This window comes from Ranitomeya variabilis, chromosome 2 (assembly GCF_051348905.1).
Source record: "Ranitomeya variabilis isolate aRanVar5 chromosome 2, aRanVar5.hap1, whole genome shotgun sequence".
NCBI classification, from domain to species: domain Eukaryota; kingdom Metazoa; phylum Chordata; class Amphibia; order Anura; family Dendrobatidae; genus Ranitomeya; species Ranitomeya variabilis.
Genome location: NC_135233.1, coordinates 1,100,465,489 through 1,100,491,627, shown reverse-complemented (window position 1 = coordinate 1,100,491,627; position 26,139 = coordinate 1,100,465,489). Strand labels below are relative to the sequence as shown.

The following is a 26,139-nucleotide window of genomic DNA, read 5'->3' as shown; positions in this document are numbered from 1 at the left end:
CAATGTGAGCAGCCTCTTCGTACCTCAGCACCCCTGGTATCTCCAGTATTAGATCAGATAGACATGATGGACAGCAGTGTCACCTGCCTCTTCTTACTTCAGCAACCCTGGTATCTCCAGGATTAGATCAGATATTCAGGGTAGACATTAGTGTGAGCAGCCTCTTCTATCCTAAACACCTCTGGTATCTCCAGTATTTGATCAGATAGAGTGTACAGCAGTGTGAGCAGCTTCTACTAACCTCAGTAACTCGGGACTAGTTTCCACATCGCCTTTTTGTAGCCCACTCCTTCTAGCTGTCTAGAGGCATTACACCTCCCTCAGATCTGTTTTTGCTACTCCAGGTACTGACTGATAATGAAAGAAATCTTCTTGCAATCGTTGCTTCTATCTCTGCACTCCGGCCCTATAAAGGATCATTTACTTTAATTCTTCCGCCTCTGCACACACTCTCCAACTTGTGACCTTCTAAACAATAAAACTTCCTATCTCTTCAATATGTCCTTTCTAACTGCCTTAGAAACAGGAACTAGCTTCCCGCTGGCCCATGCACCTCCTCCCGACTTGGGCTGGCTTCTGTTAGTCCTGTCCTTTACTAACTAAACTGCTGCTGCACACAGTATGTAAAATTGCAAGCATGAAACTTGTCATTGCAAAGCATTAAATCAGCAGAGAGGGTGTCCGGACAACTCCTCCACCTTTACACATCTGCCTGATCCCTGTAAAAGTGAAGACCCGCAGCAGAGGAAAACTTTATAACACAGCATAAGCTGAGCAGTGCCTATAAGTTCATGAGAAATCCCCACATGTGGCCACACCACTCTTGATGGCGTTTCTCCTCAATGGTCCCAAGCTGTGGCTGTAAATCCCACTCCATTACGTGAAAATGTGATGAAGAACTCATAACATGTACTGTTGCGTGTATGAAGGATCAGAATGGCCAAAATTTATGACATGAAGATAAATGTAGAAAATAAAAACCCCGCACTCCGATAGATCATTTTAATTGTTAAGCAATTCAAAATAAACCCAAGTAATGCTTGGGTCTCACATTACAGACCTTTGTCAGATAAACCGTGGTGCAAAATTATCAAAAGATTTGTCCTAACAAATCCTGTATATGATATTAATAGCAAACCAACATATCAGAAGGATGCACTGATTCAGAAAAGAGAAGACATTTTCAATCAGGTCATAGTATCTCTCAGGAAGGCTATTTTACGCCGTTTCCAAATATTTTACTGGACAGACCGGTCTTGTTCTTGTTCATTATGTATAACAGCGACAATTAACAGGAGTTGCAAAAACCTCAACCTCACAGAAGCTCAGAAATCCCGTAATTCCAGGTCTTATGATGTTCACGTATCGCCCTATCATGCCGTCACATTGGAAGGTCTGACTAGCGGCCAGCGGGATTGTTGTAATTGTCACGCATCTATGGAGAAACACAGATTATTACACAGACACCCATGTCAGTTTCTTTTTTCAAACCATTTCAAGTAATTGCTTCTGCAAATATGCCATTTTCTGCTTGAAAAACTGTTCCATAATGATGAACACCAGGTGTTTCCCTTCTGTCTAGCTTGCAATTTACTGCCTGTTGTCAAGTCCAATCAGTCTGATCAGTGACATCAAGACAGATCCTTCCTGGTCCTTAAAAGAGGGGGTGACTCAGATCAGACCAGCATACCACTGGACAATGAGGAGCATTGCATGCTGGAAAGAGAGGCTAAGGAAGTGCCAGTACCAATTCCTCACCTTCTGTGTGTAACTAGACAATGAGATTACTACACAATTTGGAAGGCTTTATGCTACCTTAAATATATATTCTGCTGTCCTCTGTAGATTGCTTACCTGGGGTTGTTATTCCCATTATTAGCCAACGAGTCTCCAATAAGAATTTCGGCTCCACTTATCAAGTCCGCACAGCAGTCGCCTCGGATGGTGATTGTTATGTGTGATATTCTGTATGCTTCCAATAGATCCACTCTCCACCAAGGTGACGGCTCAGATTTAGTAGCAAAGCAAGATCCGTGGTTGTAGAGAGAATCCACATTTCCATCAATGGCATTAATGGAGGCACTTAGGATTTCAAAATTTGAAGACTGTGTTGACCGTCCCCGAAGGGCCACATTCTGCACTATAATTCAATACAAAAAAATAAACATAAACTGAGCAACTGATGTAGATGTAAAACTGGATTTGAATGACATAAAAACAGGAGGACCTAATTGTTGGAGTGATGAAGGAAAGGTCTTTCACTGCTTCATACAGATGACAGGTGGCGTTGGCAGAGCCCTTACATCACTGTAACCCTTGCTTGACCCATTATTGGGGTTGTACTAAGTCAGCAAATGGTAACTTGATAACTTGCTGATTGTTTGGGGTCCCAATTATAGGATCCCCGCTAATTCATTGCCACATGAGAATGGAGCAATGGTGTAGCATGGGACTGCTGGAGACAGACAAGGACACCATCAGGCAATGAATAGAGTGGTTGTGACAGTACTCCATCTCCACTCGAAAGGGCACCGTAGAGACCCGTTCTCAGAATCTGTGGGGTCCGAGCACTCTTATTCTCAGTGATCAGAGAGTTTTCACCTATCATGTGGAGACCTACCAAAAACCTGATATCTCCATGCTCACAGGAACCCTGAAAGCTGAAGTACGGGGAGATGTTGATGGGATTCTCATTCTGTGGTGTTTCTTTACCTGTCACTTTGCAATCTCTAACCTCCTTTCCTTGAAATCTTATAGAGGTCTAGGAAGCTGAGACATGAGGAGCTGATCGATGGGGTTCTCACAATGTCTAGCTGCCGCCTGAATGACTCAGAGGACATATTTTGAGCTTCGTCTTACCAAACAAAAATACCCAAGAAGAAAGGCCCACAACTAAGAGGGATAATCCCAGCAAATATAAGAAACCGATAAACAATGGAAGTGGAACATCTAAATCACTATGATAAACTTTACTGATACAATCAGAACAATAGAAGAAAATTCTGGATAAAAGATAGGAGTGTGGAACAAAGGACCCCACTCCCCCAGGAAACTGGTACAGGGAAGAGAAATCCAAGAAAGTGAGGTATATAAGTACAATCATATATTTAAGCACAAGTCTGTATAACTCCAGCTATACATACTTATGTTAAATTATGGCAGCAATATTGTGGAATAATTCAAGAGAGCAGCAGAAAATAGACACATAAAATTGGTATCCCGAAATGATGGGCAAACAGCCAAACAATGGAAAGTGCAAATGCAAAAAAATTACAAAATGGGGAAAAGTAAGAAATCTACCAAGGAAGGTTGGATCATCCTCGAGAGAGTGAAGTACAGACCCCGATGCGCGTTTCGCACCAGTTTCTTCAATTTTTATTCTATTGCTCTGATTGTATCAATATCAGTGATTTCTGTCTTCTGATTTAATTTTTTCATCAGTTTCTTATTTTACCCAACAACTCCACAAAATTCCTATTTGTTTGATTGTCTGAAGTCTGCCTTTAGCAATGACAATAAAATCCAGATTCTATTGGATTTTCACAATGCATTGATAAATAGACTTGTGCATAAAGCACCCATGTTATAGCCTGTGGTCACCAGACCAGATCCTAGAGAACTTCCTTCAACCTGCCGACATCCATGGCTTCTCTTAGTAGGTCCCAGGCAAAGTCGTGCATGTGTAAGGGGTTACAAAGTCTGTTTTAAGCTTCACACTCATCCCGGTTGATAAATGTAAATGTCCTACTCTGTATATACGGTTAGATATCTTAATGCTGCAATGTCTCTATTGTATATGGGGAGAGTGCAGTACTCAAGTTAGCCCACTAGAGCGGGGCATTATAGCACAATTAGTTTAGTATGACAAATAGTTAACATAGGAGGGGCCAACTGTGGGATAAGATAGAGAGTTTCCTGCTTTTAGTCAGTAGGGCCCGGGAGCCCAGACAGCCCAGTAGGGCCAGGGAGCCCAAACAGCTAAGTTGGGCCAGGGAGCCAAAACAGTCCGGATGGGCATTTGAGCCCTGGGATAGCATAATGACCCCGCAATGTTGAATAAGCTAGGAGCCCAGCTGTCCAGGGTCTACAGTGGTCAGAAGCTACAGGAGAAGGCTGCTGCAGAAGTGACAGCAGAATAGAAATGCAAGTCACTCCAAGATGTGGCAGCTTTCTACGTGGGCAGATGCCCTTATGTCTGTTGCGAAATGGACAGGGGAATTCCTGAAAGTAGTTAAACCGTGCAGGCAGGATGCTGCGGTACCAAGTGAGATGGTACAACCTGGGAGCATACCCAGAGATGTGAGGAGAAACATAAGGAGAGTGAAGGATGTGCACTGTGTGGAATCCCATGTCAATGCTGTAGCTGATCTGGACGTGGAAGTAAAGTTGTTCATTTAAAGTTGGAACTGGACTCTGTCTCTTTATGCAGTAAAGTGAAGGAAGAACATTCTCTGCGACTCAGAGAGGACCGTGAGAACCAGGCAAGTCAGACAGTGGGACTGTGTCTATGTGGTGCGGGTGGCCAGGGCACGCTAAAGCAGACATCTGTGCGGGCCATGACTGCGGCCCTGGCTGCCACTCTCTCTTGCTATAGTCAGCAGGATCCCGCAGCCTGGCAATGTGGGGATGCCGTGAAAAATGAAGATACTGATATCCTGGATGGGACTAGTATATTGGATGTGACAGAAACCCTGGATGAGACTGACACTGAATTTGTGACCAAGATGGCGGCTCTAAAGATGGCGGAAAATGGTGCCAAAGTAGAGAACAACAACTTTGATCCCACCCTTTGTGGGCGTCCTGACCCAGAGATGGCACGAAAATCCGTCTGGCAGCATCCCCCAGTCTACCAATGGTGGGCGACTATGAGAAGAAGAAGGCCTTGCCCCTTACAACAGATTGCAGAGAAATGGGTGGAGTGGTCGGAAGTGACCCCACCTTGGGACGGGTGGGGCCCAGAGGAAAACACCAGGTGCAGATGCGTGGTGTCATTGCGAGACTCGGCACCAGCAGCAATTGGCCACTCTTGCACCTGCGGCAGCATAGGCCACGTCGAGTGGCAGTGGCGGCAAGAAGAGGAGAAGACCTGACCCAGATGACAGAGGGGAGTCGCCAACGAATTCCAGATGGACCTATTCTCTGTACCTGCTGAGGAGAGCTGCCGGCGGCTGCCAGAGCTTGAACATCATCCTTGGAAGCTGGAATCTTTTCTCCCAGAGCCAGTACTTCAACGTCATTGGGAACAGGAAACAACAACCGCCCTGGAGGAGCCCGTGCTGGAAATGAAGTCTGAGCTGGAACTTTAACATTGGGAGCTGTAGTGTGCAGCTGTATTGGAGGAGGAATTCAGTGGACGCGGGATGGGCATGGTCAGGATGCTGGAACAGGAGGTGGTGAGTGCACCTCGGCCCTTGATCCTGGCAAGCTGGTCCACGCCTCGGCCCCTCACCCCCACCCCGTCTGTCACTCAGCCTCCCGTCCTGGGGGTGAGCCCCTGCATAGCGGTCCCACGCCTCTCGTCCTGACTCCCGCTTACCAAACCCAGGAGACTAGAACCATGTCTAGTAATAGCTCGTCTCATCCCAATCTGCAGACAGAGGGTCCCTTCCCATCCCCCAGGCAGGCCACTTGGATTGCCGGAGTTATTGAGGGGAAAAAAACAGCATGAGAAAGAAGTGTGGGCAGAGCTATGCCGACCTGGAGGGGGTGCTATGGCCAGGCGGCCGTGTCGCACTCACGGACCGCTAGTCTATGCGGACGTTGATCATGGGTATGGCTTCATACGAGAGGAAGGCACTAATGACAAGATCTACATCAATGCCGCCTTTGTCAAATTCAGAAGGCCCCGGGAAGAAGGGGATTTGGTTTCCTTTTTTAAAGAGGACAACCCGCGGGGATGTTTCGCGGTGGCTGTCACCCTGTACCAGAAGGATGATCTGGAGCTGTATACGGCCCCAGAGCAGGCCTAGTCAGCGCCCTGTTCCCGGGCCACTGCTTCATCAAACTCTGTCTCTGTTTTGCCTTGGCAGCCCATGTCTCTTGCAGTTGCAGAGTCGTCATCGGCCCGAACCCGGGCCTGGGGCTCAAAGGAGGACAAGGTGGCATGGGATGCATGTTGATGAAGAATAAACATTTCTGCTAAAAAGAGAGAGTTGTGCTTGTTGCACCATAAAAAAAATAAAGCCGAACTCTTCCGAGGACGGGACTGGGGCCTGGAGGACTGTGTGTCAGGCCCTCTTCAGAGAAAAAAGAACTCTTATGTGTCGCTAAAAAAAAAAAAAAACTTTGCTCGCGGTGAGCCATATATCTCTACTTCAATTGCCTCCCTGTGTGGAGTATTACGTTGTACATAATAAAGTTTTATGTGCGAATGGTCAGGGATGACCATTATTAAAAGAAGGGGGAATGTAAGGAGTTGCAAAGACTGTTTTAAGCTTCACACTCATCCCGGTTAAATGTTGATAAATGTAAATGTCCTACTCTGTATATATGGTTAGATATCATAATGCTGCTATGTGTCCATTGTATATAGGGAGAGTGCAGTACTCAAGTTAGCCCACTGGAGGCGGGCATTTTAGCACACTTAGTTTAGTATGACAAATAGTTAACATAGGAGGGGCCAACTGTGGGATAAGATAGAAAGCTTCCTGCTTTTAGTCAGTAGGGCCAGGGAGCCCAGATAGCCCAGTATGGCCAGGGAGCCCAAACAGTCTGGACGAGCTTTAGAGCCCTTGAACAGCATAGTGACTCCGCAACATTGAATAAGCTAGGAGCCCATCCGTCCAGGGTCTATAGTGGCCAGAAGCTACAGGAGAAGGCTGCTGCAGAAGTCACAGCAGAATAGAAAAGCAGGTTGTTCCAAGATGTGGCAGCTTTCTACATGGGTGGATGCCCATATGTCTGGTGTGAAATGGACAGGGGAATTCCTGAACTGAGTTAAGCCATACAGGCTGCGGTACCGAGTGAAACGGTATGACCCGGGAGCATACCCAGAGACGTGAGGAGGAGCACAGGGAGAGTGAAGGATGTGCACTGTGTGGAATCCCATGTCAATGCTGGAGCTGATCTGGTCGTGCTGCATATGGAATCAAATAAAGTTGATCATTTAAAGTTGGAACTGGACTCTGTCTCTTTACGTACTAACGTGAAGGAAGAAATTTCCCTGCAACTCAGAGAGGACCCTGGGAACCAGGCAAGGTTGACAGTGGAACTATTTGTATTTGGTGCTGGTGGCCAGGGCGCGCTAAAGCAGACATCTATGCGGGCCATGACTATGGCCCTGGCTGCCGCTTACATATGCTTTGTGCAACAATGATGACATTGATGGGGAAGCCAGCAGGTTGGAAGTACGTACAACAACTATTTTTGGTGGCTATGAAAGAGAAACTCAGGGACTTTGTGTGTGCAGTTGGTTCTTGCTATAACATTATTTTGATGAACGGTCTGATTACAGGAGCGAGAAGTGAAGGACTGAACTCACAAGTCTTGGATCTTGACTTCAAGAAGCCTGAGAAAACAGAAGATGGTAGAAAAGACAAGCTCTGCCAGAATTCATCCTTTTCGTCCCCCCGACTCATCATTTTATTGTTATTACAGAACTCACAGTGATCTGTGCCACTGGACACGGAAATCCATAAGATGACGAAAATGAGGAACAACATCATTATTCCGCAACACTGGAAAACAAGCAAAATAATTACATTAGGATCAATGGAAGATGAACGTGAATGCTGAGTAAGAGTATACGCAGGTACATGCAAACAGAATTAAAAGTTATATGGGAGAAAAATACAATGTGACTAACCCTTTCTATGCATTAATCAATAAAATGGCAGTGTTATAAGACCAGTACTTTAGTAATTGCCTATGCGGAGCAGTTTTGACATGTCGCTTACAAAAGACACCTTTTGTCCTAACTAACTAGACCTCTATAAGTCTATTTATATATGAGCATATATTCAGAGAAAAGATGGTACAGGTACAGTACAGACCAAAAGTTTGGACACACCTTCTCATTTAAAGATTTTCCGTATTTTCATGACTATGAAAATTGTGCATTCACACTGAAGGCATCAAAACTATGAATTAACTCATGAGGAATTATATACTTAGCAAAAAAGTGTGAAACAACTGAAATTATGTCTTATATTCTAGGTTCTTCAAAGTAGCCACCTTTTGCTTTGATGACTGCTTTGCACACTCTTGGCATTCTCTTGATGAGCTTCAAGAGGTAGTCACCGGGAATGGTTTTCACTTCACAGTTGTGCCCTGTCAGGTTTAATAAGTGGGATTTCTTCCCTTATAAATGGGGTTGGGACCATCAGTTGTGTTGTGCAGAAGTCTGGTGGATACTCAGCTGATAGTCCTACTGAATAGACTGTTAGAATTTGTATTATGGCAAGAAAAAAGGAGATAAGTAAAGAAAAACCAGTGGCCATCATTACTTTAAGAAATGAAGGTCAGTCAGTCCGAAAATTTGGGAAAACTTTGAAAGTGTCTCCAAATGCAGTGGCAAAAGCCATCAAGCGCTACAAAGAAACTGGCTCACATGAGGACCGCCCCAGGAAAGGAAGAAGAAGAGTCACCTCTGCTTCTGAGGATAAGTTTATCGTTTATCCGAGTCACCAGCCTCAGAAATCGCAGGTTAACAGCAGCTCAGATTAGAGACCAGGTCAATGCCACACAGAGTTCTAGCAGCAGACACATCTCTACAACAACTGTTAAGAGGAGACTTTGTGCAGCAGGCCTTCATGGTAAAATAGCTGCTAGGAAACCACTGCTAAGGACGGACAGGCAACAAGCAGAAGAGACTTGTTTGGGCTAAAGAACACAAGGAATGGACATTAGACCAGTGGAAATCTGTGCTTTGGTCTGATGAGTCCAAATTTGAGATCTTTGGTTCCAACCACCGTGTCTTTGTGCGATGCAGAGAAGGTGAACGGATGGACTCTACATGCCTGGCTCCCACCGTGAAGCATGGAGGAGGAGGTGTGATGGTGTGGGGGGGCTTTGCTGGTGACACTGTTGGGGATTTAATCAAAATTGAAGGCATACTGAACCAGCATGGCTACCACAGCATTTTACAGCGGCATGCTATTTCATCCAGTTTTTCGTTTAGTTGGACCATCATTTATTTTTCAACAAGACAATGACCCCAAACACACCTCCAGGCTGTGTAAGGGCTATTTCACCAAGAAGGAGAGTGATGGGGTGCTACGCCAGATGACCTGGCCTCCACAGTCACCAGACCTGAACCCAATCGAGATGGTTTGGGGTGAGCTGGACCGCAGAGTGAAGGCAAAAGGGCCAACAAGTGCTAAGCATCTCTGGGAACTCCTTCAAGATTGTTGGAAGACCATTCCCGGTGACTACCTCTTAAAGCTCATCAAGAGAATGCCAAGAGTGTGCAAAGCAGTCATCAAAGCAAAAGCTGGCTACTTTGAAGAACCTAGAATGTAAGACATAATTTCAGTTGTTTCACACTTTTTTGTTAAGTATATAATTCCACATGTGTTAATTCATAGTTTTGATGCCTTCAGTGTGAATGTACAATTTTCAAAGTCATGAAAATACAGAAAAATCTTTAAATGAGAAGGTGTGTCCAAACTTTTGGTCTGTACTGTACATCCTGAAACTAAAGTAGAAGGGTCCTTGCTGAGCTGAATCCCAGATAATCAGAAATGCTGTCTTGAAGCTCTTAGGGAATGCCGACCTCTCCAATGCCGGGCTTCGCTAAGTCCTTAGAGATGAGGCCTCACATGGCCTAGCCCAATATGCTGGGTACTTGGCTATCCTCACCGAGTCAGCTCATGCCAAGCTGAACAATGTGTCTTGGATAGTGATGAGCCAGTACTAAAATGCTCGGAGGTCTGGAGGGGTAGAAAAATAGCTGAAATTAATGGAGACAGCCGCGAAATGTCATGGGAACAGCATGAGGAAGACCCCTGGAAGCATCTCTGACACCCTGGTCGCTGCTGGAAACAATGTTGTCAGAGTATTACGCGTCTTTTACGGACTGACACTAAAATACACAAAACCGCAGTTATAATGGATTTTACTGGAAAAAATGTTAAGAAACATTCCTTCCCGGATAATGAATTGTATATAAAGCAAATAAATAAGAGGGAAAAAATGCTCCTCCACACCTTTGGCTATGTTCACACGAAGTGTTTTTGCTGCATTTTTGCCTGTTTGCATTGCTTTCAATGGTGACAAAAAAACATTCATCAGGAAATGTAATTTTATAATTTTACTACCTTATCTGATCATGTGGTGTGTGAGACATGATCAGACACACCCTGTTTAATGTATGAAGGAGGGACTCTGAAAATCACAAATTTTTTTTCAGGGCCATTAAGTGGCCCTTTCTATTGGTGGAAATCCATCAGGCAGCCCTCACTGTAATTTTTGAGGGCCAGCAGCCGGCCTCACTAAGCATTTTTGGAAGGCCAGCAGACAGCTATGTTTTGCATAGCGGTTTATTCCTACTGTAACAAAATGTATCCATCTGAGGTGGGCAAATTTTCTTTTTCGTATTAATACTGTAAAGTTTGAAACTAGGAGGGTCAGCAGCCGGTACTCGCAATTTATAGAGGAACGGCAGGCGGCCCCCACTATTTTTAGAGGTCCAGCAGGCAGGAGACAAAGATAGAGCTTTTTGGTAAAATACATGATTCTACTGTATACTACAAATGGAATAAGGAAAGAAAACCGTACCTACAGTCAAATATGGTTGAGTTTCAAAGATATCTTGGGGTTGATTTGCTGTCTCTGGCCTTGACTGTGTGCAAGGCATCATGAAATGTTAAAATACCAAAGTATTTTGCGTACTGCTCAGCGTCAGAAAGCTGAGTTTTCATTATAGGTCACGGGTCTTCCAGCAGGGCAATGACCCCAAATATACTTAACCCCTTAGTGACAGAGCCAATTTGGTAATGACCGAGCCAATTTTTTACATTTCCACTGTCACTTTATGAGGTTATAATTCTGGAACGCTTTAACGGGTCCCGCTTATTCTGTGATAGTTTTTTTGTGACATATTGTACTTCATGATAGTGTTAACATTTCTTCGATATTACTTGCAATTTTTATGAAAAAAATGGAAATATGGCGAAAATTTTTTAAATTTTGCAATTTTCAAACTTTGAATTTTTATGCCCCTAAATCAGAGACATATGTCACACAAAATAGTTTATAAGTAACATTTCCCACATGTCTACTTTACATCAGCACAATTTTGGAAACTAAATTTTTTTTTGTTAGGAAGTTATAAGGGTTAAAAGTTGGCCAGCGATTTCTCATTTTTATAACAAAATTTACAAAACCATTTTTTTTAGGGACCATCTCACATTTAAAGCCACTTTGTGGGGTGTACATGACAGAAAATACCCAAACTTGACACCATTCTAAAAACTGCACCCCTCAAGGTGCTCAAAACCACATTCAAGAAGTTTATTAACCCTTGATGTGCTTCACAGCAACTGAAACAATGTGGAAGGAAAAAATGAACATTTAACTTTTTTTTGCAAACATTTTACTTCAGAACCAATTTTTTTTTATTTTCACAAGTGTAAAAAGAGAAAATGAACACAAAATTTGTTGTGCAATTTGCCCTGAGTACGCAGATACCCCATATGTGGGGGTAAACCACTGTTTGGGCGCACAGCAGGGCTTGGAAGAGAAGGAGCGCCATTTGACTTTTTCAATGCAGAATTGGCTGGAATTGAGATCGGACGCCATGTCGCGTTTGGAGATCCCCTGATGTGTCTAAACAGTGGAAACCCCCCACAAGTGACCTCATTTTGGAAACTAGACCCTTTAAGGAACTTGTCTAGATGTGTGGTGAGCACTTTAAACCCCCAGGTGCTTCACGGAAGTTTATAATGTAGAGCCTTGAAAATAAAAAATCCTTTTTTTCCCTCAAAAATGATTTTTCAGCTCGCAATTTTTTATTTTCTCAAGGGTAACAGGAGAAATCGGACCCCAAAACTTGTTGTCCAGTTTGTCCTAAATACGCTGATACCCCATATGTGGGGAAGGACCACTGTTTGGGCACACATGGGGGCTCAGAAGGGAAGTAGTGACGTTTTAAAATGCAGACTTTGATGGAGTGGTCTGCGGGCGCCATTTTGCATTTGCAGAGCCCCTGATGTACCTAAACAGTAGAAACCCCCCACAAGTGACCCCATTTTGGAAACTAGACCCCCCAAGGAACGTATCTAGATGTGTGGTGAGCACTTTGAACGCCCAAGTGCTTCACAGAAGTTTATAATGCAGAGTTGTGAAAATATATATTTTTTTCCACAAAAATGATTTTTTAGCCCCCAATTTTTTATTTTCCCAAGGGTAACAGGAGAAATTGGACCCCAAAATTTGTTGTCCAATTTGTTCTGAGTACGCTGATACCCTGTATGTGGGGGGACCACTGTTTGGACACACATCAGGGCTTGGAAGGGAAGTAGTGACGTTTTAAAATGCAGACTTTGAAGGAATGGTCTGCGGGTGTTATGTTGCATTTTCAGAGCCCCTGATGTACCTAAACAGTAGAAACCCCGCACAAGTGACCCTATTTTGGAAACTAGACCCCCCAAGGAACTTATCCAGATATGTGATGAGCATTTTGAATGCCCAAGTGCTTCACAAAAATGATTTTTTAGCCCCCAATTTTTTTTTATTTTCGCAAGGGTAACAGGAGAAGCTGGACCCCAAAAGTTGTTGTCCAATCAGTCCTGAGTAAGTTGATACCCCATATGTGGGGATAAACCACTGTTTGGGCGCACGGCAAAGCTCAGAAGGGAGGGAGCACTATTTTACTTTTTGAACGCAAAATTGGCTGTCGCGTTTGGAGACCCCCTGATGTACCTAAACAGTGGAAACCCCCAAATTCTAACTCCAACCGTAACCCCAACACACCCCTATTGCTAATCCCAACCCAATCCATAACCCTAATCAAAACCCTAACTCCAAGACACCCCTAACCCTAAACCCAACACTAACCATAACCCGAATCGCAACCCTAATGCCAAAACACCCCTAACCCTAATCCCAACCCTAACCATATCAAATCCCTAAGCCCAACACAACCCTAATCATAATCTCAACCCTAACCTCAAACCTAACCCTAATCCCAACCCTAACCTTAACCCTAATCCTAAACCTAACCCTAATCCCAAACGTAACCCTAATGCCAACCCTAACCCTAATACCAACCCTAACCCTAATCTAAACCCTAATCCCAACCCTGACCCTAATCCCAACTCTAACCCTAGCTTTAGCCCCAACCCTAACCCTAAGTTTATCCCCAACCCTAACCCTAACTTTAGCCCCAACCTTAACCCTAACTTTAGCCCCAACCCTAACCCTAGCCCTAACCCTAGCTTTAGCCCCAACCCTAACCCTAACTTTAGCCCCAACCCTAACCCTAACCTTAACCCTAACCCTAATTGGAAAATAGAAATACATAAATATTTTTTATTTTATCATTTTTTCCTAACTAAGGGGGTGATAAGGGGGGGGTTATTTACTATTTTTTTTTATTTTGATCACTGTGATAGGATCTCACAGTGACCAAAATAAAACAAGAGGAAGAATCTTTCTCTGCCAGTCGACATATCACGGCGGGCGCACTGCGCATACGCTTGCCATTTTCTTCCCGGAGGAAGAAGCCGGCGGCCAGGAGGGGATGCAGGAGGACACAGGGACACCGATAAGTATGACAGGGTCCCCGAATCCCGCTATTTCTCTGAATGTGTTGTGATTTTGCTTTTTGCTTCCTCTAGTGGTCATTAGAGTTGAGCGACTTTCATTTTTTTAAGATCGAGTCGGGTTTTGTGAAACCCGATTTTGTCCAGAGTCGAGTCGAGTGCAGTCGGCCGATTATCGCTAAAAGTCGGGGATCGACCGAAACACGAAACCCAATGCAAGTCAATGGGGAAGCATAGTCGGCAGTGAGTGGAGGCCAGGAAAACACCTACAGTGCCCATTTTAATGCCAAAAACATCCATTCTTGTTTCTGAAGCTTGTCAATCTTAATTAACTTTATAATAATAGTTGGGCATAGGGAATTGGGGGTCATTTGGCAAAAGTTGTGGGGGGAGTAGGGCCGGCTCAAGTTTTTCGTGGGCCCAGGAAATGCGGACTACGTCACGGCGGTGTTGCAGGGAAAGGTAAGTATTTCAACGTTGCAAGTGCTGTGATCCTGAGCAAGCAGGGGGGGCCCACTCGTTCGCATTGGCACTGGCACAGGGCCCCTCAAAGTACAGCGATGTGTGTTTGCATGGCGGGGGCGCCTCCCACCAGCAGCGACACTTTTGCGTACTCTGAGGGGCCCTGTGCCAGTGACGTCGCCAACGAGTATGCCCCCCCACCTGATGAAGGAACCTGCACTTTCATCTGCACCTTCCTCTCTGTCCCTGTGTAAGGTGGTATAACATGCGGGAAGGGGAACCTTACTTTCAGCAGGGTCAGATTCTGGCTGTGTAGAGTATAAGGGGAATGTAGTGGTCTAGGTCAATGTACCAGCAGACTCATCTAGCAGTGGCTGGGCAATGGGCAGGATGAGGAGGAAACAGATATAGGGCCAAAGAATAAAGTAGGCTACATGCAGTTCAAAATTGGTAACAGGACTAAACAGGCGGCATTGCTTTGTTCAGTGGAGTAGCAAACCCAAGAGCAGCAGACACTGTTTCAAGGGCCTAACCACACTAGTAGGCCAAATGCAGTTTAATATCTGATAGTATAGGGCGAAAGCCAGAATGTGGAAGCTCAGCTTTGTTCAGTTGAGGACAACACCAGGCAGGGGCAGACAGACACCTTTAGTAGGCCGGAACAGCCAATTTTTTAAAAAAACAGCAGTTAGTAAGAGGCAGAAGGTAGAAGCTCAGCTTTATTCAGTTGAGGACAACACCAGGCAGGGGCAGACAGACACCTTTAGTAGGCCGGAACAGCCAATTTTTTAAAAAAACAGCAGTTAGTAAGAGGCAGAAGGTAGAAGCTCAGCTTTATTCAGTTGAGGACAACACCAGGCAGGGGCAGACAGACACCTTTAGTAGGCCGGAACAGCCAATTGCATTTTTAAAAATGGTAATTTGGAACTGAAGGTTGAAGCTCAGCTTTATTCAGTTGAGGACAACACCAGGCAGGGGCAGACAGACACCTTTAGTAGGCCGGAACAGCCAATGGCATTTTTAAAAATGGTAATTTGGAACCGAAGGTAGAAGCTCAGCTTTATTCAGTTGAGGACAACACCAGGCAGGGGCAGACAGACACCTTTAGTAGGCCGGAACAGCCAATGGCATTTTTAGAAATGGTAATTTGGAACAGAAGGTAGAAGCTCAGCTTTATTCAGTTGAGGACAACACCAGGCAGGGGCAGACAGACACCTTTAGTAGGCCGGAACAGCCAATGGCATTTTTAAAAATGGTAATTTGGAACAGAAGGTAGAAGCTCAGCTTTATTCAGTTGAGGACAACACCAGGCAGGGGCAGACAGACACCTTTAGTAGGCCGGAACAGCCAATGGCATTTTTAGAAATGGTAATTTGGAACAGAAGGTTGAAGCTCAGCTTTATTCAGTTGAGGACAACACCAGGCAGGGGCAGACAGACACCTTTAGTAGGCCGGAACAGCCAATGGCATTTTTAGAAATGGTAATTTGGAACAGAAGGTTGAAGCTCAGCTTTATTCAGTTGAGGACAACACCAGGCAGGGGCAGACAGACACCTTTAGTAGGCCGGAACAGCCAATGGCATTTTTAAAAATGGTAATTTGGAACAGAAGGTAGAAGCTCAGCTTTATTCAGTTGAGGACAACACCAGGCAGGGGCAGACAGACACCTTTAGTAGGCCGGAACAGCCAATGGCATTTTTAGAAATGGTAATTTGGAACAGAAGGTTGAAGCTCAGCTTTATTCAATTGAGGACAACACCAGGCAGGGGCAGACAGACACCTTTAGTAGGCCGGAACAGCCAATTTTTAAAAAAAACAGCAGTTAGTAAGAGGCAGAAGGTAGAAGCTCAGCTTTATTCAGTTGAGGACAACACCAGGCAGGGGCAGACAGACACCTTTAGTAGGCCGGAACAGCCAATGGCATTTTTAAAAATGGTAATTTGGAACAGAAGGTAGAAGCTCAGCTTTATTCAGTTGAGGACAACACCAGGCAGGGGCAGACAGACACCTTTAGTAGGCCGGAACAGCCAATGGCATTTTTAGAAATGGTAATTTGGAACAGAAGGTTGAAGCTCAGCTTTATTCAGTTGAGGACAACACCAGGCAGGGGCAGACAGACACCTTTAGTAGGCCGGAACAGCCAATGGCATTTTTAGAAATGGTAATTTGGAACAGAAGGTTGAAGCTCAGCTTTATTCAGTTGAGGACAACACCAGGCAGGGGCAGACAGACACCTTTAGTAGGCCGGAACAGCCAATTTTATAAAAAAAAAGCAGTTAATAAGAGGCAGAAGGTAGAAGCTCAGCTTTATTCAGTTGCAGCTTCTTGGCAATAATATAAAGAAGACGCGACAGGACAACACTCGGTGGATGCCATATCTGTGTTTTCAATGGAAAAAAACCTTTCAGTTAACTACTTGCAGGAGAAAGTTTTTGTAGCTGGTGGCCAATTTTTGTACTGTACCAGTTTTTTGTTGTATGTGTTTTTGTTTTTAATGTTAAAATGTCTGCATTTGATATCTCTCCAGTATTTTCTTTTTTATAAGCAAAATACTGCAGTTTTACATCGGTTACATGGATACACAGGCAGCTTGGTGGTGAGTGTAGGAGTATTTAAAGTAGGGACCGCAGACAGGCTATCAAAGGCCTAAAATAACAAACAATAGGCTCATGGCAGTTTTACAGCGGTTACATGGATACACGGGCAGGCAGCTTGGTGGTCAGTGGAGGAGTATTTAAAGTAGGGACCGCAGACAGGCTATCAAAGGCCTAAAATAACAAACAATAGGCTCATGGCAGTTTTACAGCGGTTACATGGATACACGGGCAGGCAGCTTGGTGGTCAGTGGAGGAGTATTTAAAGTAGGGACCGCAGACAGGCTATCAAAGGCCTAAAATAACAAACAATAGGCTCATGGCAGCTTTACAGCGGTTACATGGATACACGGGCAGGCAGCTTGGTGGTGAGTGGAGGAGTATTTAAAGTAGGGACCGCAGACAGGCTATCAAAGGCCTAAAATAACAAACAATAGGCTCATGGCAGTTTTACAGCGGTTACATGGATACACGGGCAGGCAGCTTGGTGGTCAGTGGAGGAGTATTTAAAGTAGGGACCGCAGACAGGCTATCAAAGACCTAAAATAACAAACAATAGGCTCATGGCAGTTTTACAGCGGTTACATGGATACACGGGCAGGCAGCTGGTGATGAGTGGAGGAGTATTTAAAGTAGGGACCGCAGACAGGCTATCAAAGGCCTAAAATAACAAACAATAGGCTTATGGCAGTTTTACAGCGGTTACATGGATACACGGGCAGGCAGCTTGGTGGTCAGTGGAGGAGTATTTAAAGTAGGGACCGCAGACAGGCTATCAAAGGCCTAAAATAACAAACAATAGGCTCATGGCAGTTTTACAGCGGTTACATGGATACACGGGCAGGCAGCTGGTGATGAGTGGAGGAGTATTTAAAGTAGGGACCGCAGACAGGCTATCAAAGGCCTAAAATAACAAACAATAGGCTCATGGCAGTTTTACATCGGTTACATGGATACACGGGCAGGCAGCTTGGTGGTGAGTGGAGGAGTATTTAAAGTAGGGACCGCAGACAGGCTATCAAAGGCCTAAAATAACAAACAATATGCTCATGGCTGTTTTACAGCGGTTACATGGATACACAGGCAGCTTGGTGGTGAGTGGAGGAGTATTTAAAGTAGGGACCGCAGACAGGCTATCAAAGGCCTAAAATAACAAACAATAGGCTCATGGCAGTTTTACAGCGGTTACATGGATACACGGGCAGGCAGCTGGTGATGAGTGGAGGAGTATTTAAAGTAGGGACCGCAGACAGGCTATCAAAGGCCTAAAATAACAAACAATAGGTTCATGGCAGTTTTACAGCGGTTACATGGATACACGGGCAGGCAGCTGGTGATGAGTGGAGGAGTATTTAAAGTAGGGACCGCAGACAGGCTATCAAAGGCCTAAAATAACAAACAATAGGCTCATGGCAGTTTTACATTGGTTACATGGATACACGGGCAGGCAGCTTGGTGGTGAGTGGAGGAGTATTTAAAGTAGGGACCGCAGACAGGCTATCAAAGGCCTAAAATAACAAACAATAGGCTCATGGCAGTTTTACAGCGGTTACATGGATACACGGGCAGGCAGCTGGTGGTGAGTGGAGGAGTATTTAAAGTAGGGACCGCAGACAGGCTATCAAAGGCCTAAAATAACAAACAATAGGCTCATGGCAGTTTTACATCGGTTACATGGATACACGGGCAGGCAGCTTGGTGGTCAGTGGAGGAGTATTTAAAGTAGGGACCGCAGACAGGCTATCAAAGGCCTAAAATAACAAACAATAGGCTCATGGCAGTTTTACATCGGTTACATGGATACACGGGCAGGCAGCTTGGTGGTCAGTGGAGGAGTATTTAAAGTAGGGACCGCAGACAGGCTATCAAAGGCCTAAAATAACAAACAATAGGCTCATGGCAGCTTTACAGCGGTTACATGGATACACGGGCAGGCAGCTTGGTGGTCAGTGGAGGAGTATTTAAAGTAGGGACCGCAGACAGGCTATCAAAGGCCTAAAATAACAAACAATAGGCTCATGGCAGTTTTACAGCGGTTACATGGATACACGGGCAGGCAGCTGGTGATGAGTGGAGGAGTATTTAAAGTAGGGACCGCAGACAGGCTATCAAAGGCCTAAAATAACAAACAATAGGCTCATGGCAGCTTTACAGCGGTTACATGGATACACAGGCAGCTTGGTGGTGAGTGGAGGAGTAGTGCAAGGAGTGTCTGTCCCAGTACTCCCAAAATATAAATAGATGTTAATGTCTCGCAAAACAACCAAAACAAAAAAAAAGGTGGCATACTTAGGTACAGGGGTGGGCTCATCTACTGAGTTTCTGACATAGTAATTTGGCAGTAACTATTTAATGGTGCCAATATAGGACACAGACACAGACTACTTTAAGTTGCATCATAGATGTCTACAAATTTGTATTGTCAGTGCCAGACATTGAATGATGTCAGCGAATAGACTAAAGATTGGTGGAGCTGTGCGACATAATTTTGCACGTGGTAGAGCACATTTTGAGCTGGGGTAGGGGGGAACTCTCTTGACGCCGGCGGGACCGCCCCAGGGCCCCTCATGTTACAACGGTGTGTCTGACGTTGGGTGCGCACCGCCACCGCCAGAGACACTACATTGTACTATGAGGGACCCAGTAGCAATGCCGTCAACCAAAAGCGAGCACACCCACCTCTTCAGACAAACAGCAGTCTCACGGGTGCTTGCGCCAAGTCACGATACCACGGCCCCGTGTGGGGAGTTTTGCCATTTAGGGAGGTGTAAACATGTCGTATGCTGTACAATCAGCTGCAGCAAATTAGACATTAGAAAAGTAATTCACAGGCAAGAGCTTTTCATAGGAAAGCTAGGTGTCGGCCGGGCAAGGTGGGGCAAAAGATTTCGAAATCCAGTTGTGGTTCATTTTAATGAATGTTAGATCGTCAACATTTTGGGTAGCCAGACGAGTCCTTTTTTCGGTTAATATTGAACCTGCAGCACTGAATACTCTTTCTGATAGGACACTTGCTGCCGGGCAAGCAAGCTCCTGCAATGCATATTCTGCCAATTCTGGCCAGGTGTCTAATTTGGAGGCCCTTTAATCAAATGGGAATGACGGTTGAGGGAGAATATCGATAAGGGATGAAAAATAGTTAGTAACCATACTGGACAAATGTTGTCTCCTGTCACTTTCAATTGATGCAGCAGTACCTGTCCTGTCTGCGGTCATAGCAAAATCACTCCACAACCTGGTCAGAAAACCCCTCTGTCCAACGCCACTTCTGATGTGTGCACCCCTAACACTACTAGTCTGCTGCCCCCTGGAGCTCGTGTGAGAACGATCACGTGCGCTGTGTGCTGGGAATGCCTGAAGCAAACGGTCAACAAGAGTTGATTGTTTGGTTGCTAATATTAGTTCCAAGTTCTCATGTGGCATAATATTTTGCAATTTGCCTTTATAGCGTGGATCAAGGAGGCAGGCCAACCAGTAATCGTCATCGTTCATCATTTTCGTTATGCGTGTGTCCCTTTTTAGGATACGTAAGGCATAATCCGCCATGTGGGCCAAAGTTCCAGTTGTCAAATCTCCGGTTGTGATTGGTTGAGGGGCAGTTGCAGGCAAATCTACGTCACTTGTGTCCCTCAAAAAACCAGAACCCGGCCGTGACACGCAACCAATTTCCTGTGCCCCCGGGAAAGGTTCGGCATTAAAAATATACTCATCCCCATCATCCTCCTCGTCCTCCACCTCCTCTTCGCCCGCTACCTCGTCCTGTACACTGCCCTGACCAGACAATGGCTGACTGTCATCAAGGCTTTCCTCTTCCTCTGGTGCAGACGCCTGATCCTTTATGTGCGTCAAACTTTGCATCAGCAGACGCATTAGGGGGATGCTCATGCTTATTACGGCGTTGTCTGCACTAACCAGCCGTGTGCATTCCTCAAAACACTGAAGGACTTGACACATGTCTTGTATCTTAGACCACTGCACACCTGACAACTCCATGTCTGCCATCCTACTGCCTGCCCGTGTATCCTCCCACAAATAAATAACACACGCCTCTGTTCGCACAGTCTCTGAAGCATGTGCAGTGTTGAGTCCCACCTTGTTGCAACGTCTATGATTAGGCGATGCTGGGGAAGGTTCAAAGACCGCTGATAGGTCTGCATACGGCTGGCGTGTACAGGCGAACGTCGGATATGTGAGCAAAGTGCACGCACTTTGAGGAGCAGGTCGGAGAACCCAGGATAAGTTTTCAATAAGCACTGCACCACCAGGTTTAAGGTGTGAGCCAGGCAAGGAATGTGTTTCAGTTGGGAAAGGGAGATGGCAGCCATGAAATTCCTTCCGTTATCACTCACTACCTTGCCTGCCTCAAGATCTACTGTGCCCAGCCACGACTGCGTTTCTTGTTGCAAGAACTCGGATAGAACTTCCGCGGTGTGTCTGTTGTCGCCCAAACACTTCATAGCCAATACAGCCTGCTGACGCTTGGCAGTAGCTGGCCCATAATGGGACAACTGGTGTGCAACAGTGTCATCTGCCGATGGAGTGGTTGGCAGACTGCGTTCTGTGGAAGAGCTGTAGCTTCTGCAGGAGGACGAGGAGGAGGAGGAGGAGGGGGTGCGAACGCCTACAGCCAACTGTTTCCTAGACCGTGGGCTAGGCACAACTGTCCCTAAATTGATGTCGCCTGTGGACCCTGCATCCACCACATTCACCCAGTGTGCCGTGATGGACACATAACGTCCCTGGCCATGCCTACTGGTCCATGCATCTGTAGTCAGGTGCACCTTTGTACTCACAGATTGCCTAAGTGCATGGACGATGCGCTGTTTAACATGCTGGTGCAGGGCTGGGATGGCTTTTCTGGAAAAAAAGTGTCGACTGGGTAGCTCGTATCGTGGTTCAGCGTACTCCATCAGGGCTTTGAAAGCTTCGCTTTCAACTAACCGGTAGGGCATCATCTCTAACGAGATTAGTCTAGCTATGTGGGCGTTAAAACCCTGTGTACGCGGATGCGAGGATAAGTACTTCCTTTTTCTAACCAGAGTCTCATGTAGGGTGAGCTGGACTGGAGAGCTGGAGATCATGGAACTTTCGGGTGTGCCGGTGTACATGGCAGACTGAGAGACGGTTGGAGACGGTATTGTTTCCGCCGGTGCCCTAGATGCAATATTTCCTCCTACAAAACTGGTGGTTCCCTGACCCTGACTGCTTTTGGCTGGCAAAGAAACCTGCACAGATACTGCCGGTGGTGCGGAAAATGGTGGCCTTACAGTGACGGAAGGGATGTTGCGTTGCTGACTAGCTTCATTGGCCGAGGGTGCTACAACCTTAAGGGACGTTTGGTAGTTAGTCCAGGCTTGAAAATGCATGGTGGTTAAGTGTCTATGCATGCAACTAGTATTTAGACTTTTCAGATTCTGACCTCTGCTTAAGCTAGTTGAACATTTTTGACAGATGACTTTGCGCTGATCAGTTGGATGTTGTTTAAAAAAATGCCAGACTGCACTCTTCCTAGACTCGGATCCCTTTTCAGGGATTGCAGACTGAGCTTTAACCGGATGGCCACGCTGTCCTCCAACAGGTTTTGGCTTTGACACGCGTTTTGGGCCAGATACGGGCCCGGCAGATGGAACCTGTTGCGATGTTGATGCCTGCTGCGGCCCCTCCTCCACCTCCGCTTCTGAACTACTGCCGCCTGCACCCTGTTCCCCCAATGGCTGCCAATCGGGGTCAATAACTGGGTCATCTATTACCTCCTCTTCGAGCTCGTGTGCAACTTCGTCTGTGTCACTGTGTCGGTCGGTGGTATAGCGTTCGTGGCGGGGCAACATAGTCTCATCAGGGTCTGATTGTGGATCTGTACCCTGAGAGGGCAATGTGGTGGTCTGAGTCAAAGGAGCAGCATAGTACTCTGGCTGTGGCTGTGCATCAGTGCACTCCATGTCAGAATATACTTGTAATGGGCATGGCCTGTTAAATGTTTCACTTTCTAAGCCAGGGACGGTATGTGTAAAGAGCTCCATGGAGTGACCCGTTGTGTCGCCTGCTGCATCCTTCTCTCTTGTTGTAGTTTTTGCTGAGGAGGACAAGGAAGCGACTTGTCCCTGACCGTGAACATCCACAAGCGACGCGCTGCTTTTACATTTACCAGTTTCGGAAGAGGAGGCAAAAGAGCTAGAGGCTGAGTCTGCAATGTAAGCCAAAACTTGCTGTTGCTGCTCCGCCTTTAAAAGCGGTTTTCCTACTCCCAGAAAAGAGAGCGTTCGAGGCCTTGTGTAGCCTGACGACGAAACTGGCTCCACAGCTCCAGACTTAGGTGGAATATTTTTATCCCCACGACCACCTGATGCTCCACTACCACTACCATCATTACCAGCTGACAATGAACGCCCACGACGACCTCTTGCACCAGACTTCCTCATTGTTTTAAAATCTTAACCAAAGTAACTTTATTTGTTGCTGTCAAACAACTTACACGGTGAGCTATAACTTCAGTATGATTTCAATATCCCTTAACAGGTTGGTGAGACCACAAGGAAAATCAGGCACAATGTTACACACTCTGTTTTCTGTGGCACAAAATCACAGAGATGACACACACGCAGGACTGTCACTCAAGCACTAATGTCAATATTAATCTCCCACCTAATTTATTTATTTTTTTTTCTCAGGGAGACTTTAGAAACCAAATAATATTAAAAAAAAAACAAAAAAAAAAACAACAAAAAAAAGGCTTTCTATGGCCCACAATTAGAGAGAGAGAGGTGGCACACCCAGGAGTCAAGACTGGCGCACAAGCTGAAAGGGCAATATTACTCTCCCACTGTTTTTTTATGTATTTTTTGTTTTTTAAGGGAGACTTTAGAAACCCAATAATATTTAAAAAAATAAATAAATAGGCTTTCTATGGCCCACTGAATGAGAGAGGTGGCACACCCAGGAGTCAAGACTGGCACACAAGCTGAAAGGGCAATATTACTCTCCCACTGTTTTTTTATGTATTTTTTGTTTTTTAAGGGAGACTTTAGAAACCCAATAATATTTTTTAAAAAAAATAAATAGGCTTTCTATGGCCCACTGAATGAGAGAGGTGGCACACCCAGGAGTCAAGACTGGCACACAAGCTGAAAGGGCAATATTACTCTCCCACTGTTTTGTTTTTTTTTTTTTTTTTTTCAGGGAGACTTTAGAAACCAAATAATAAGAAAAAAAATAAATAAATAAATAGGCTTTCTATGGTCCACTGAATGAGAGATAGCACACACAGCAGTGGCACACAAGCCCTGACTGAGGCCAATATTTTTCTCCCACTGATTGATGTAGTGTTTTTGTGTTGAGGTAGATTTTAGAACACAAATCAAGGAAAAAAAAAATGCTTTCTATGGCCCACTGAATGAGAGAGGTGGCACACCCAGGAGTCAAGACTGGCACACAAGCTGAAAGGGCAATATTACTCTACCACTGTTTTTTTATGTATTTTTTGTTTTTTAAGGGAGACTTTAGAAACCCAATAATATTTAAAAAAATAAATAAATAGGCTTTCTATGGCCCACTGAATGAGAGACGTGGCACACCCAGGAGTCAAGACTGGCACACAAGCTGAAAGGGCAATATTACTCTCCCACTGTTTTTTTATGTATTTTTTGTTTTTTAAGGGAGACTTTAGAAACCCAATAATATTTAAAAAAATAAATAAATAGGCTTTCTATGGCCCACTGAATGAGAGACGTGGCACACCCAGGAGTCAAGACTGGCACACAAGCTGAAAGGGCAATATTACTCTCCCACTGTTTTTTTATGTATTTTTTGTTTTTTAAGGGAGACTTTAGAAACCCAATAATATTTAAAAAAAAAAATAAATAGGCTTTCTATGGCCCACTGAATGAGAGAGAGAGGTGGCACACCCAGGAGTCAAGACTGGCACACAAGCTGAAAGGGCAATATTACTCTCCCACTGTTTTTTTAAGTTTTTTTTCTTTTATTTTCAGGGAGACTTTAGAAACCAAATAATATTAAAAAAACCAAAAAAATAAATAGCCTTTCTATGGCCCACTGAATGAGAGAGAGGTGGCACACCCAGGAGTCAAGACTGGCACACAAGCTGAAAGGGCAATATTACTCTCCCACTGTTTTTTTTTTTTTTTTTTTTTTTCAGGGAGACTTTAGAAACCAAATAATAAGAAAAATAAATAAATAAATAAATAGGCTTTCTATAGCCCACTGAATGAGAGATAGCACACACAGCAGTGGCACACAAGCCCTGACTGAGGCCAATATTTTTCTACCACTGATTGATGTAGTGTTTTTGTGTTGAGGTAGAATTTAGAACACAAATCACGGAAAAAATAAATAGGCTTTCTATGGCCCACTCAGTGAGAGATGGCACACACAGGGATGGCACTGTAGCAGAAATGCCAATCTTAATCTCCCACAAAAAAAAACAAAAAAAAAAAACAGGGACTGTCCTACAATTACTATCTCCCTGCAGTAATCTAAGCCAGGTATGGCAGGCAGCAATAGGAGTGGACTGATGCACAAATTAAATAAAAAGTGTGGACAAACAAAAAAGATAGCTGTGCAGAAAGGAAGGAACAAGAGGATATGTGCTTTGAAAAAAGCAGTTGGTTTCCACAGTGGCGTACACACAGCAATACAGCTATCACGGAGCCTTCTAGGGCAGCCCAATGAGCTACAGCGCTGAGGAAAAAAAAAAAAAAATAGCTTCCACTGTTCCTGCACACCGAAGGTGGTGTTGGACAGTGGAAATCGCTGCAGCACAAGCGGTTTGGTGGTTAGTGGACCCTGCCTAACGCTATCCCTGCTTCTGACGAAGCGGCAGCAACCTCTCCCTAAGCTCAGATCAGCAGCAGTAAGATGGCGGTCGGCGGGAACGCCCCTTTATAGCCCCTGTGACGCCGCAGACAGCAAGCCAATCACTGCAATGCCCTTCTCTAAGATGGTGGGGACCAGGATCTATGTCATCACGCTGCCCACACTCTGCGTTCACCTTCATTGGCTGAGAAATGGCGCTTTTCGCGTCATTGAAACGCGACTTTGGCGCGAAAGTCGCGTACCGCATGGCCGACAAGCACAGGGGTCGGATCGGGTTTCATGAGACGCCGACTTAGCCAAAAGTCGGCGACTTTTGAAAATGATCGACCCGTTTCGCTCAACCCTAGTGGTCATTAGTGATTTGACTCTGGAGCTTCTGTCTTTTCCTATATCCTCACCTGGGCCGTTAGTTCAGGGGCGTTGCTATATAAGCTCCCTGGACCTTCAGTTCAATGCCTGGCATCGTTGAAATCAGAGCTAATCTGTTGTGCTCTTGTCCTATGATCCTGGTTCCTGTATTTCAAGCTAAGTCTGCTTCCTTGCTTTTTGCT

General features: G+C 45.2%; 1 protein-coding gene across 2 annotated transcripts in view; it reads right to left on the bottom strand.

Annotated features, from left to right (window-relative positions):
* Positions 1 to 988: 988 nt before the first annotated feature.
* Positions 989 to 26,139, bottom strand: part of LOC143808795 (fucolectin-4-like) — a 93,113-nt gene continuing 67,962 nt past the window's right edge. Inside the window, exons 2-4 of one of the 2 annotated variants that reach the window (XM_077291837.1) lie at positions 7,604 to 7,676; positions 1,855 to 2,140; positions 989 to 1,435 (exon numbers count right to left, since the gene is read on the bottom strand). In XM_077291837.1, coding sequence (XP_077147952.1) covers positions 1,270 to 1,435; positions 1,855 to 2,140; positions 7,604 to 7,664 — 513 coding nt within the window. In that variant the 5' untranslated portion in view covers positions 7,665 to 7,676 and the 3' untranslated portion in view covers positions 989 to 1,269. Of the gene's footprint in view, positions 1,436 to 1,854; positions 2,141 to 7,480; positions 7,677 to 26,139 lie in introns of both variants that reach the window. The other variant, XM_077291836.1, reaches the window with a different exon arrangement.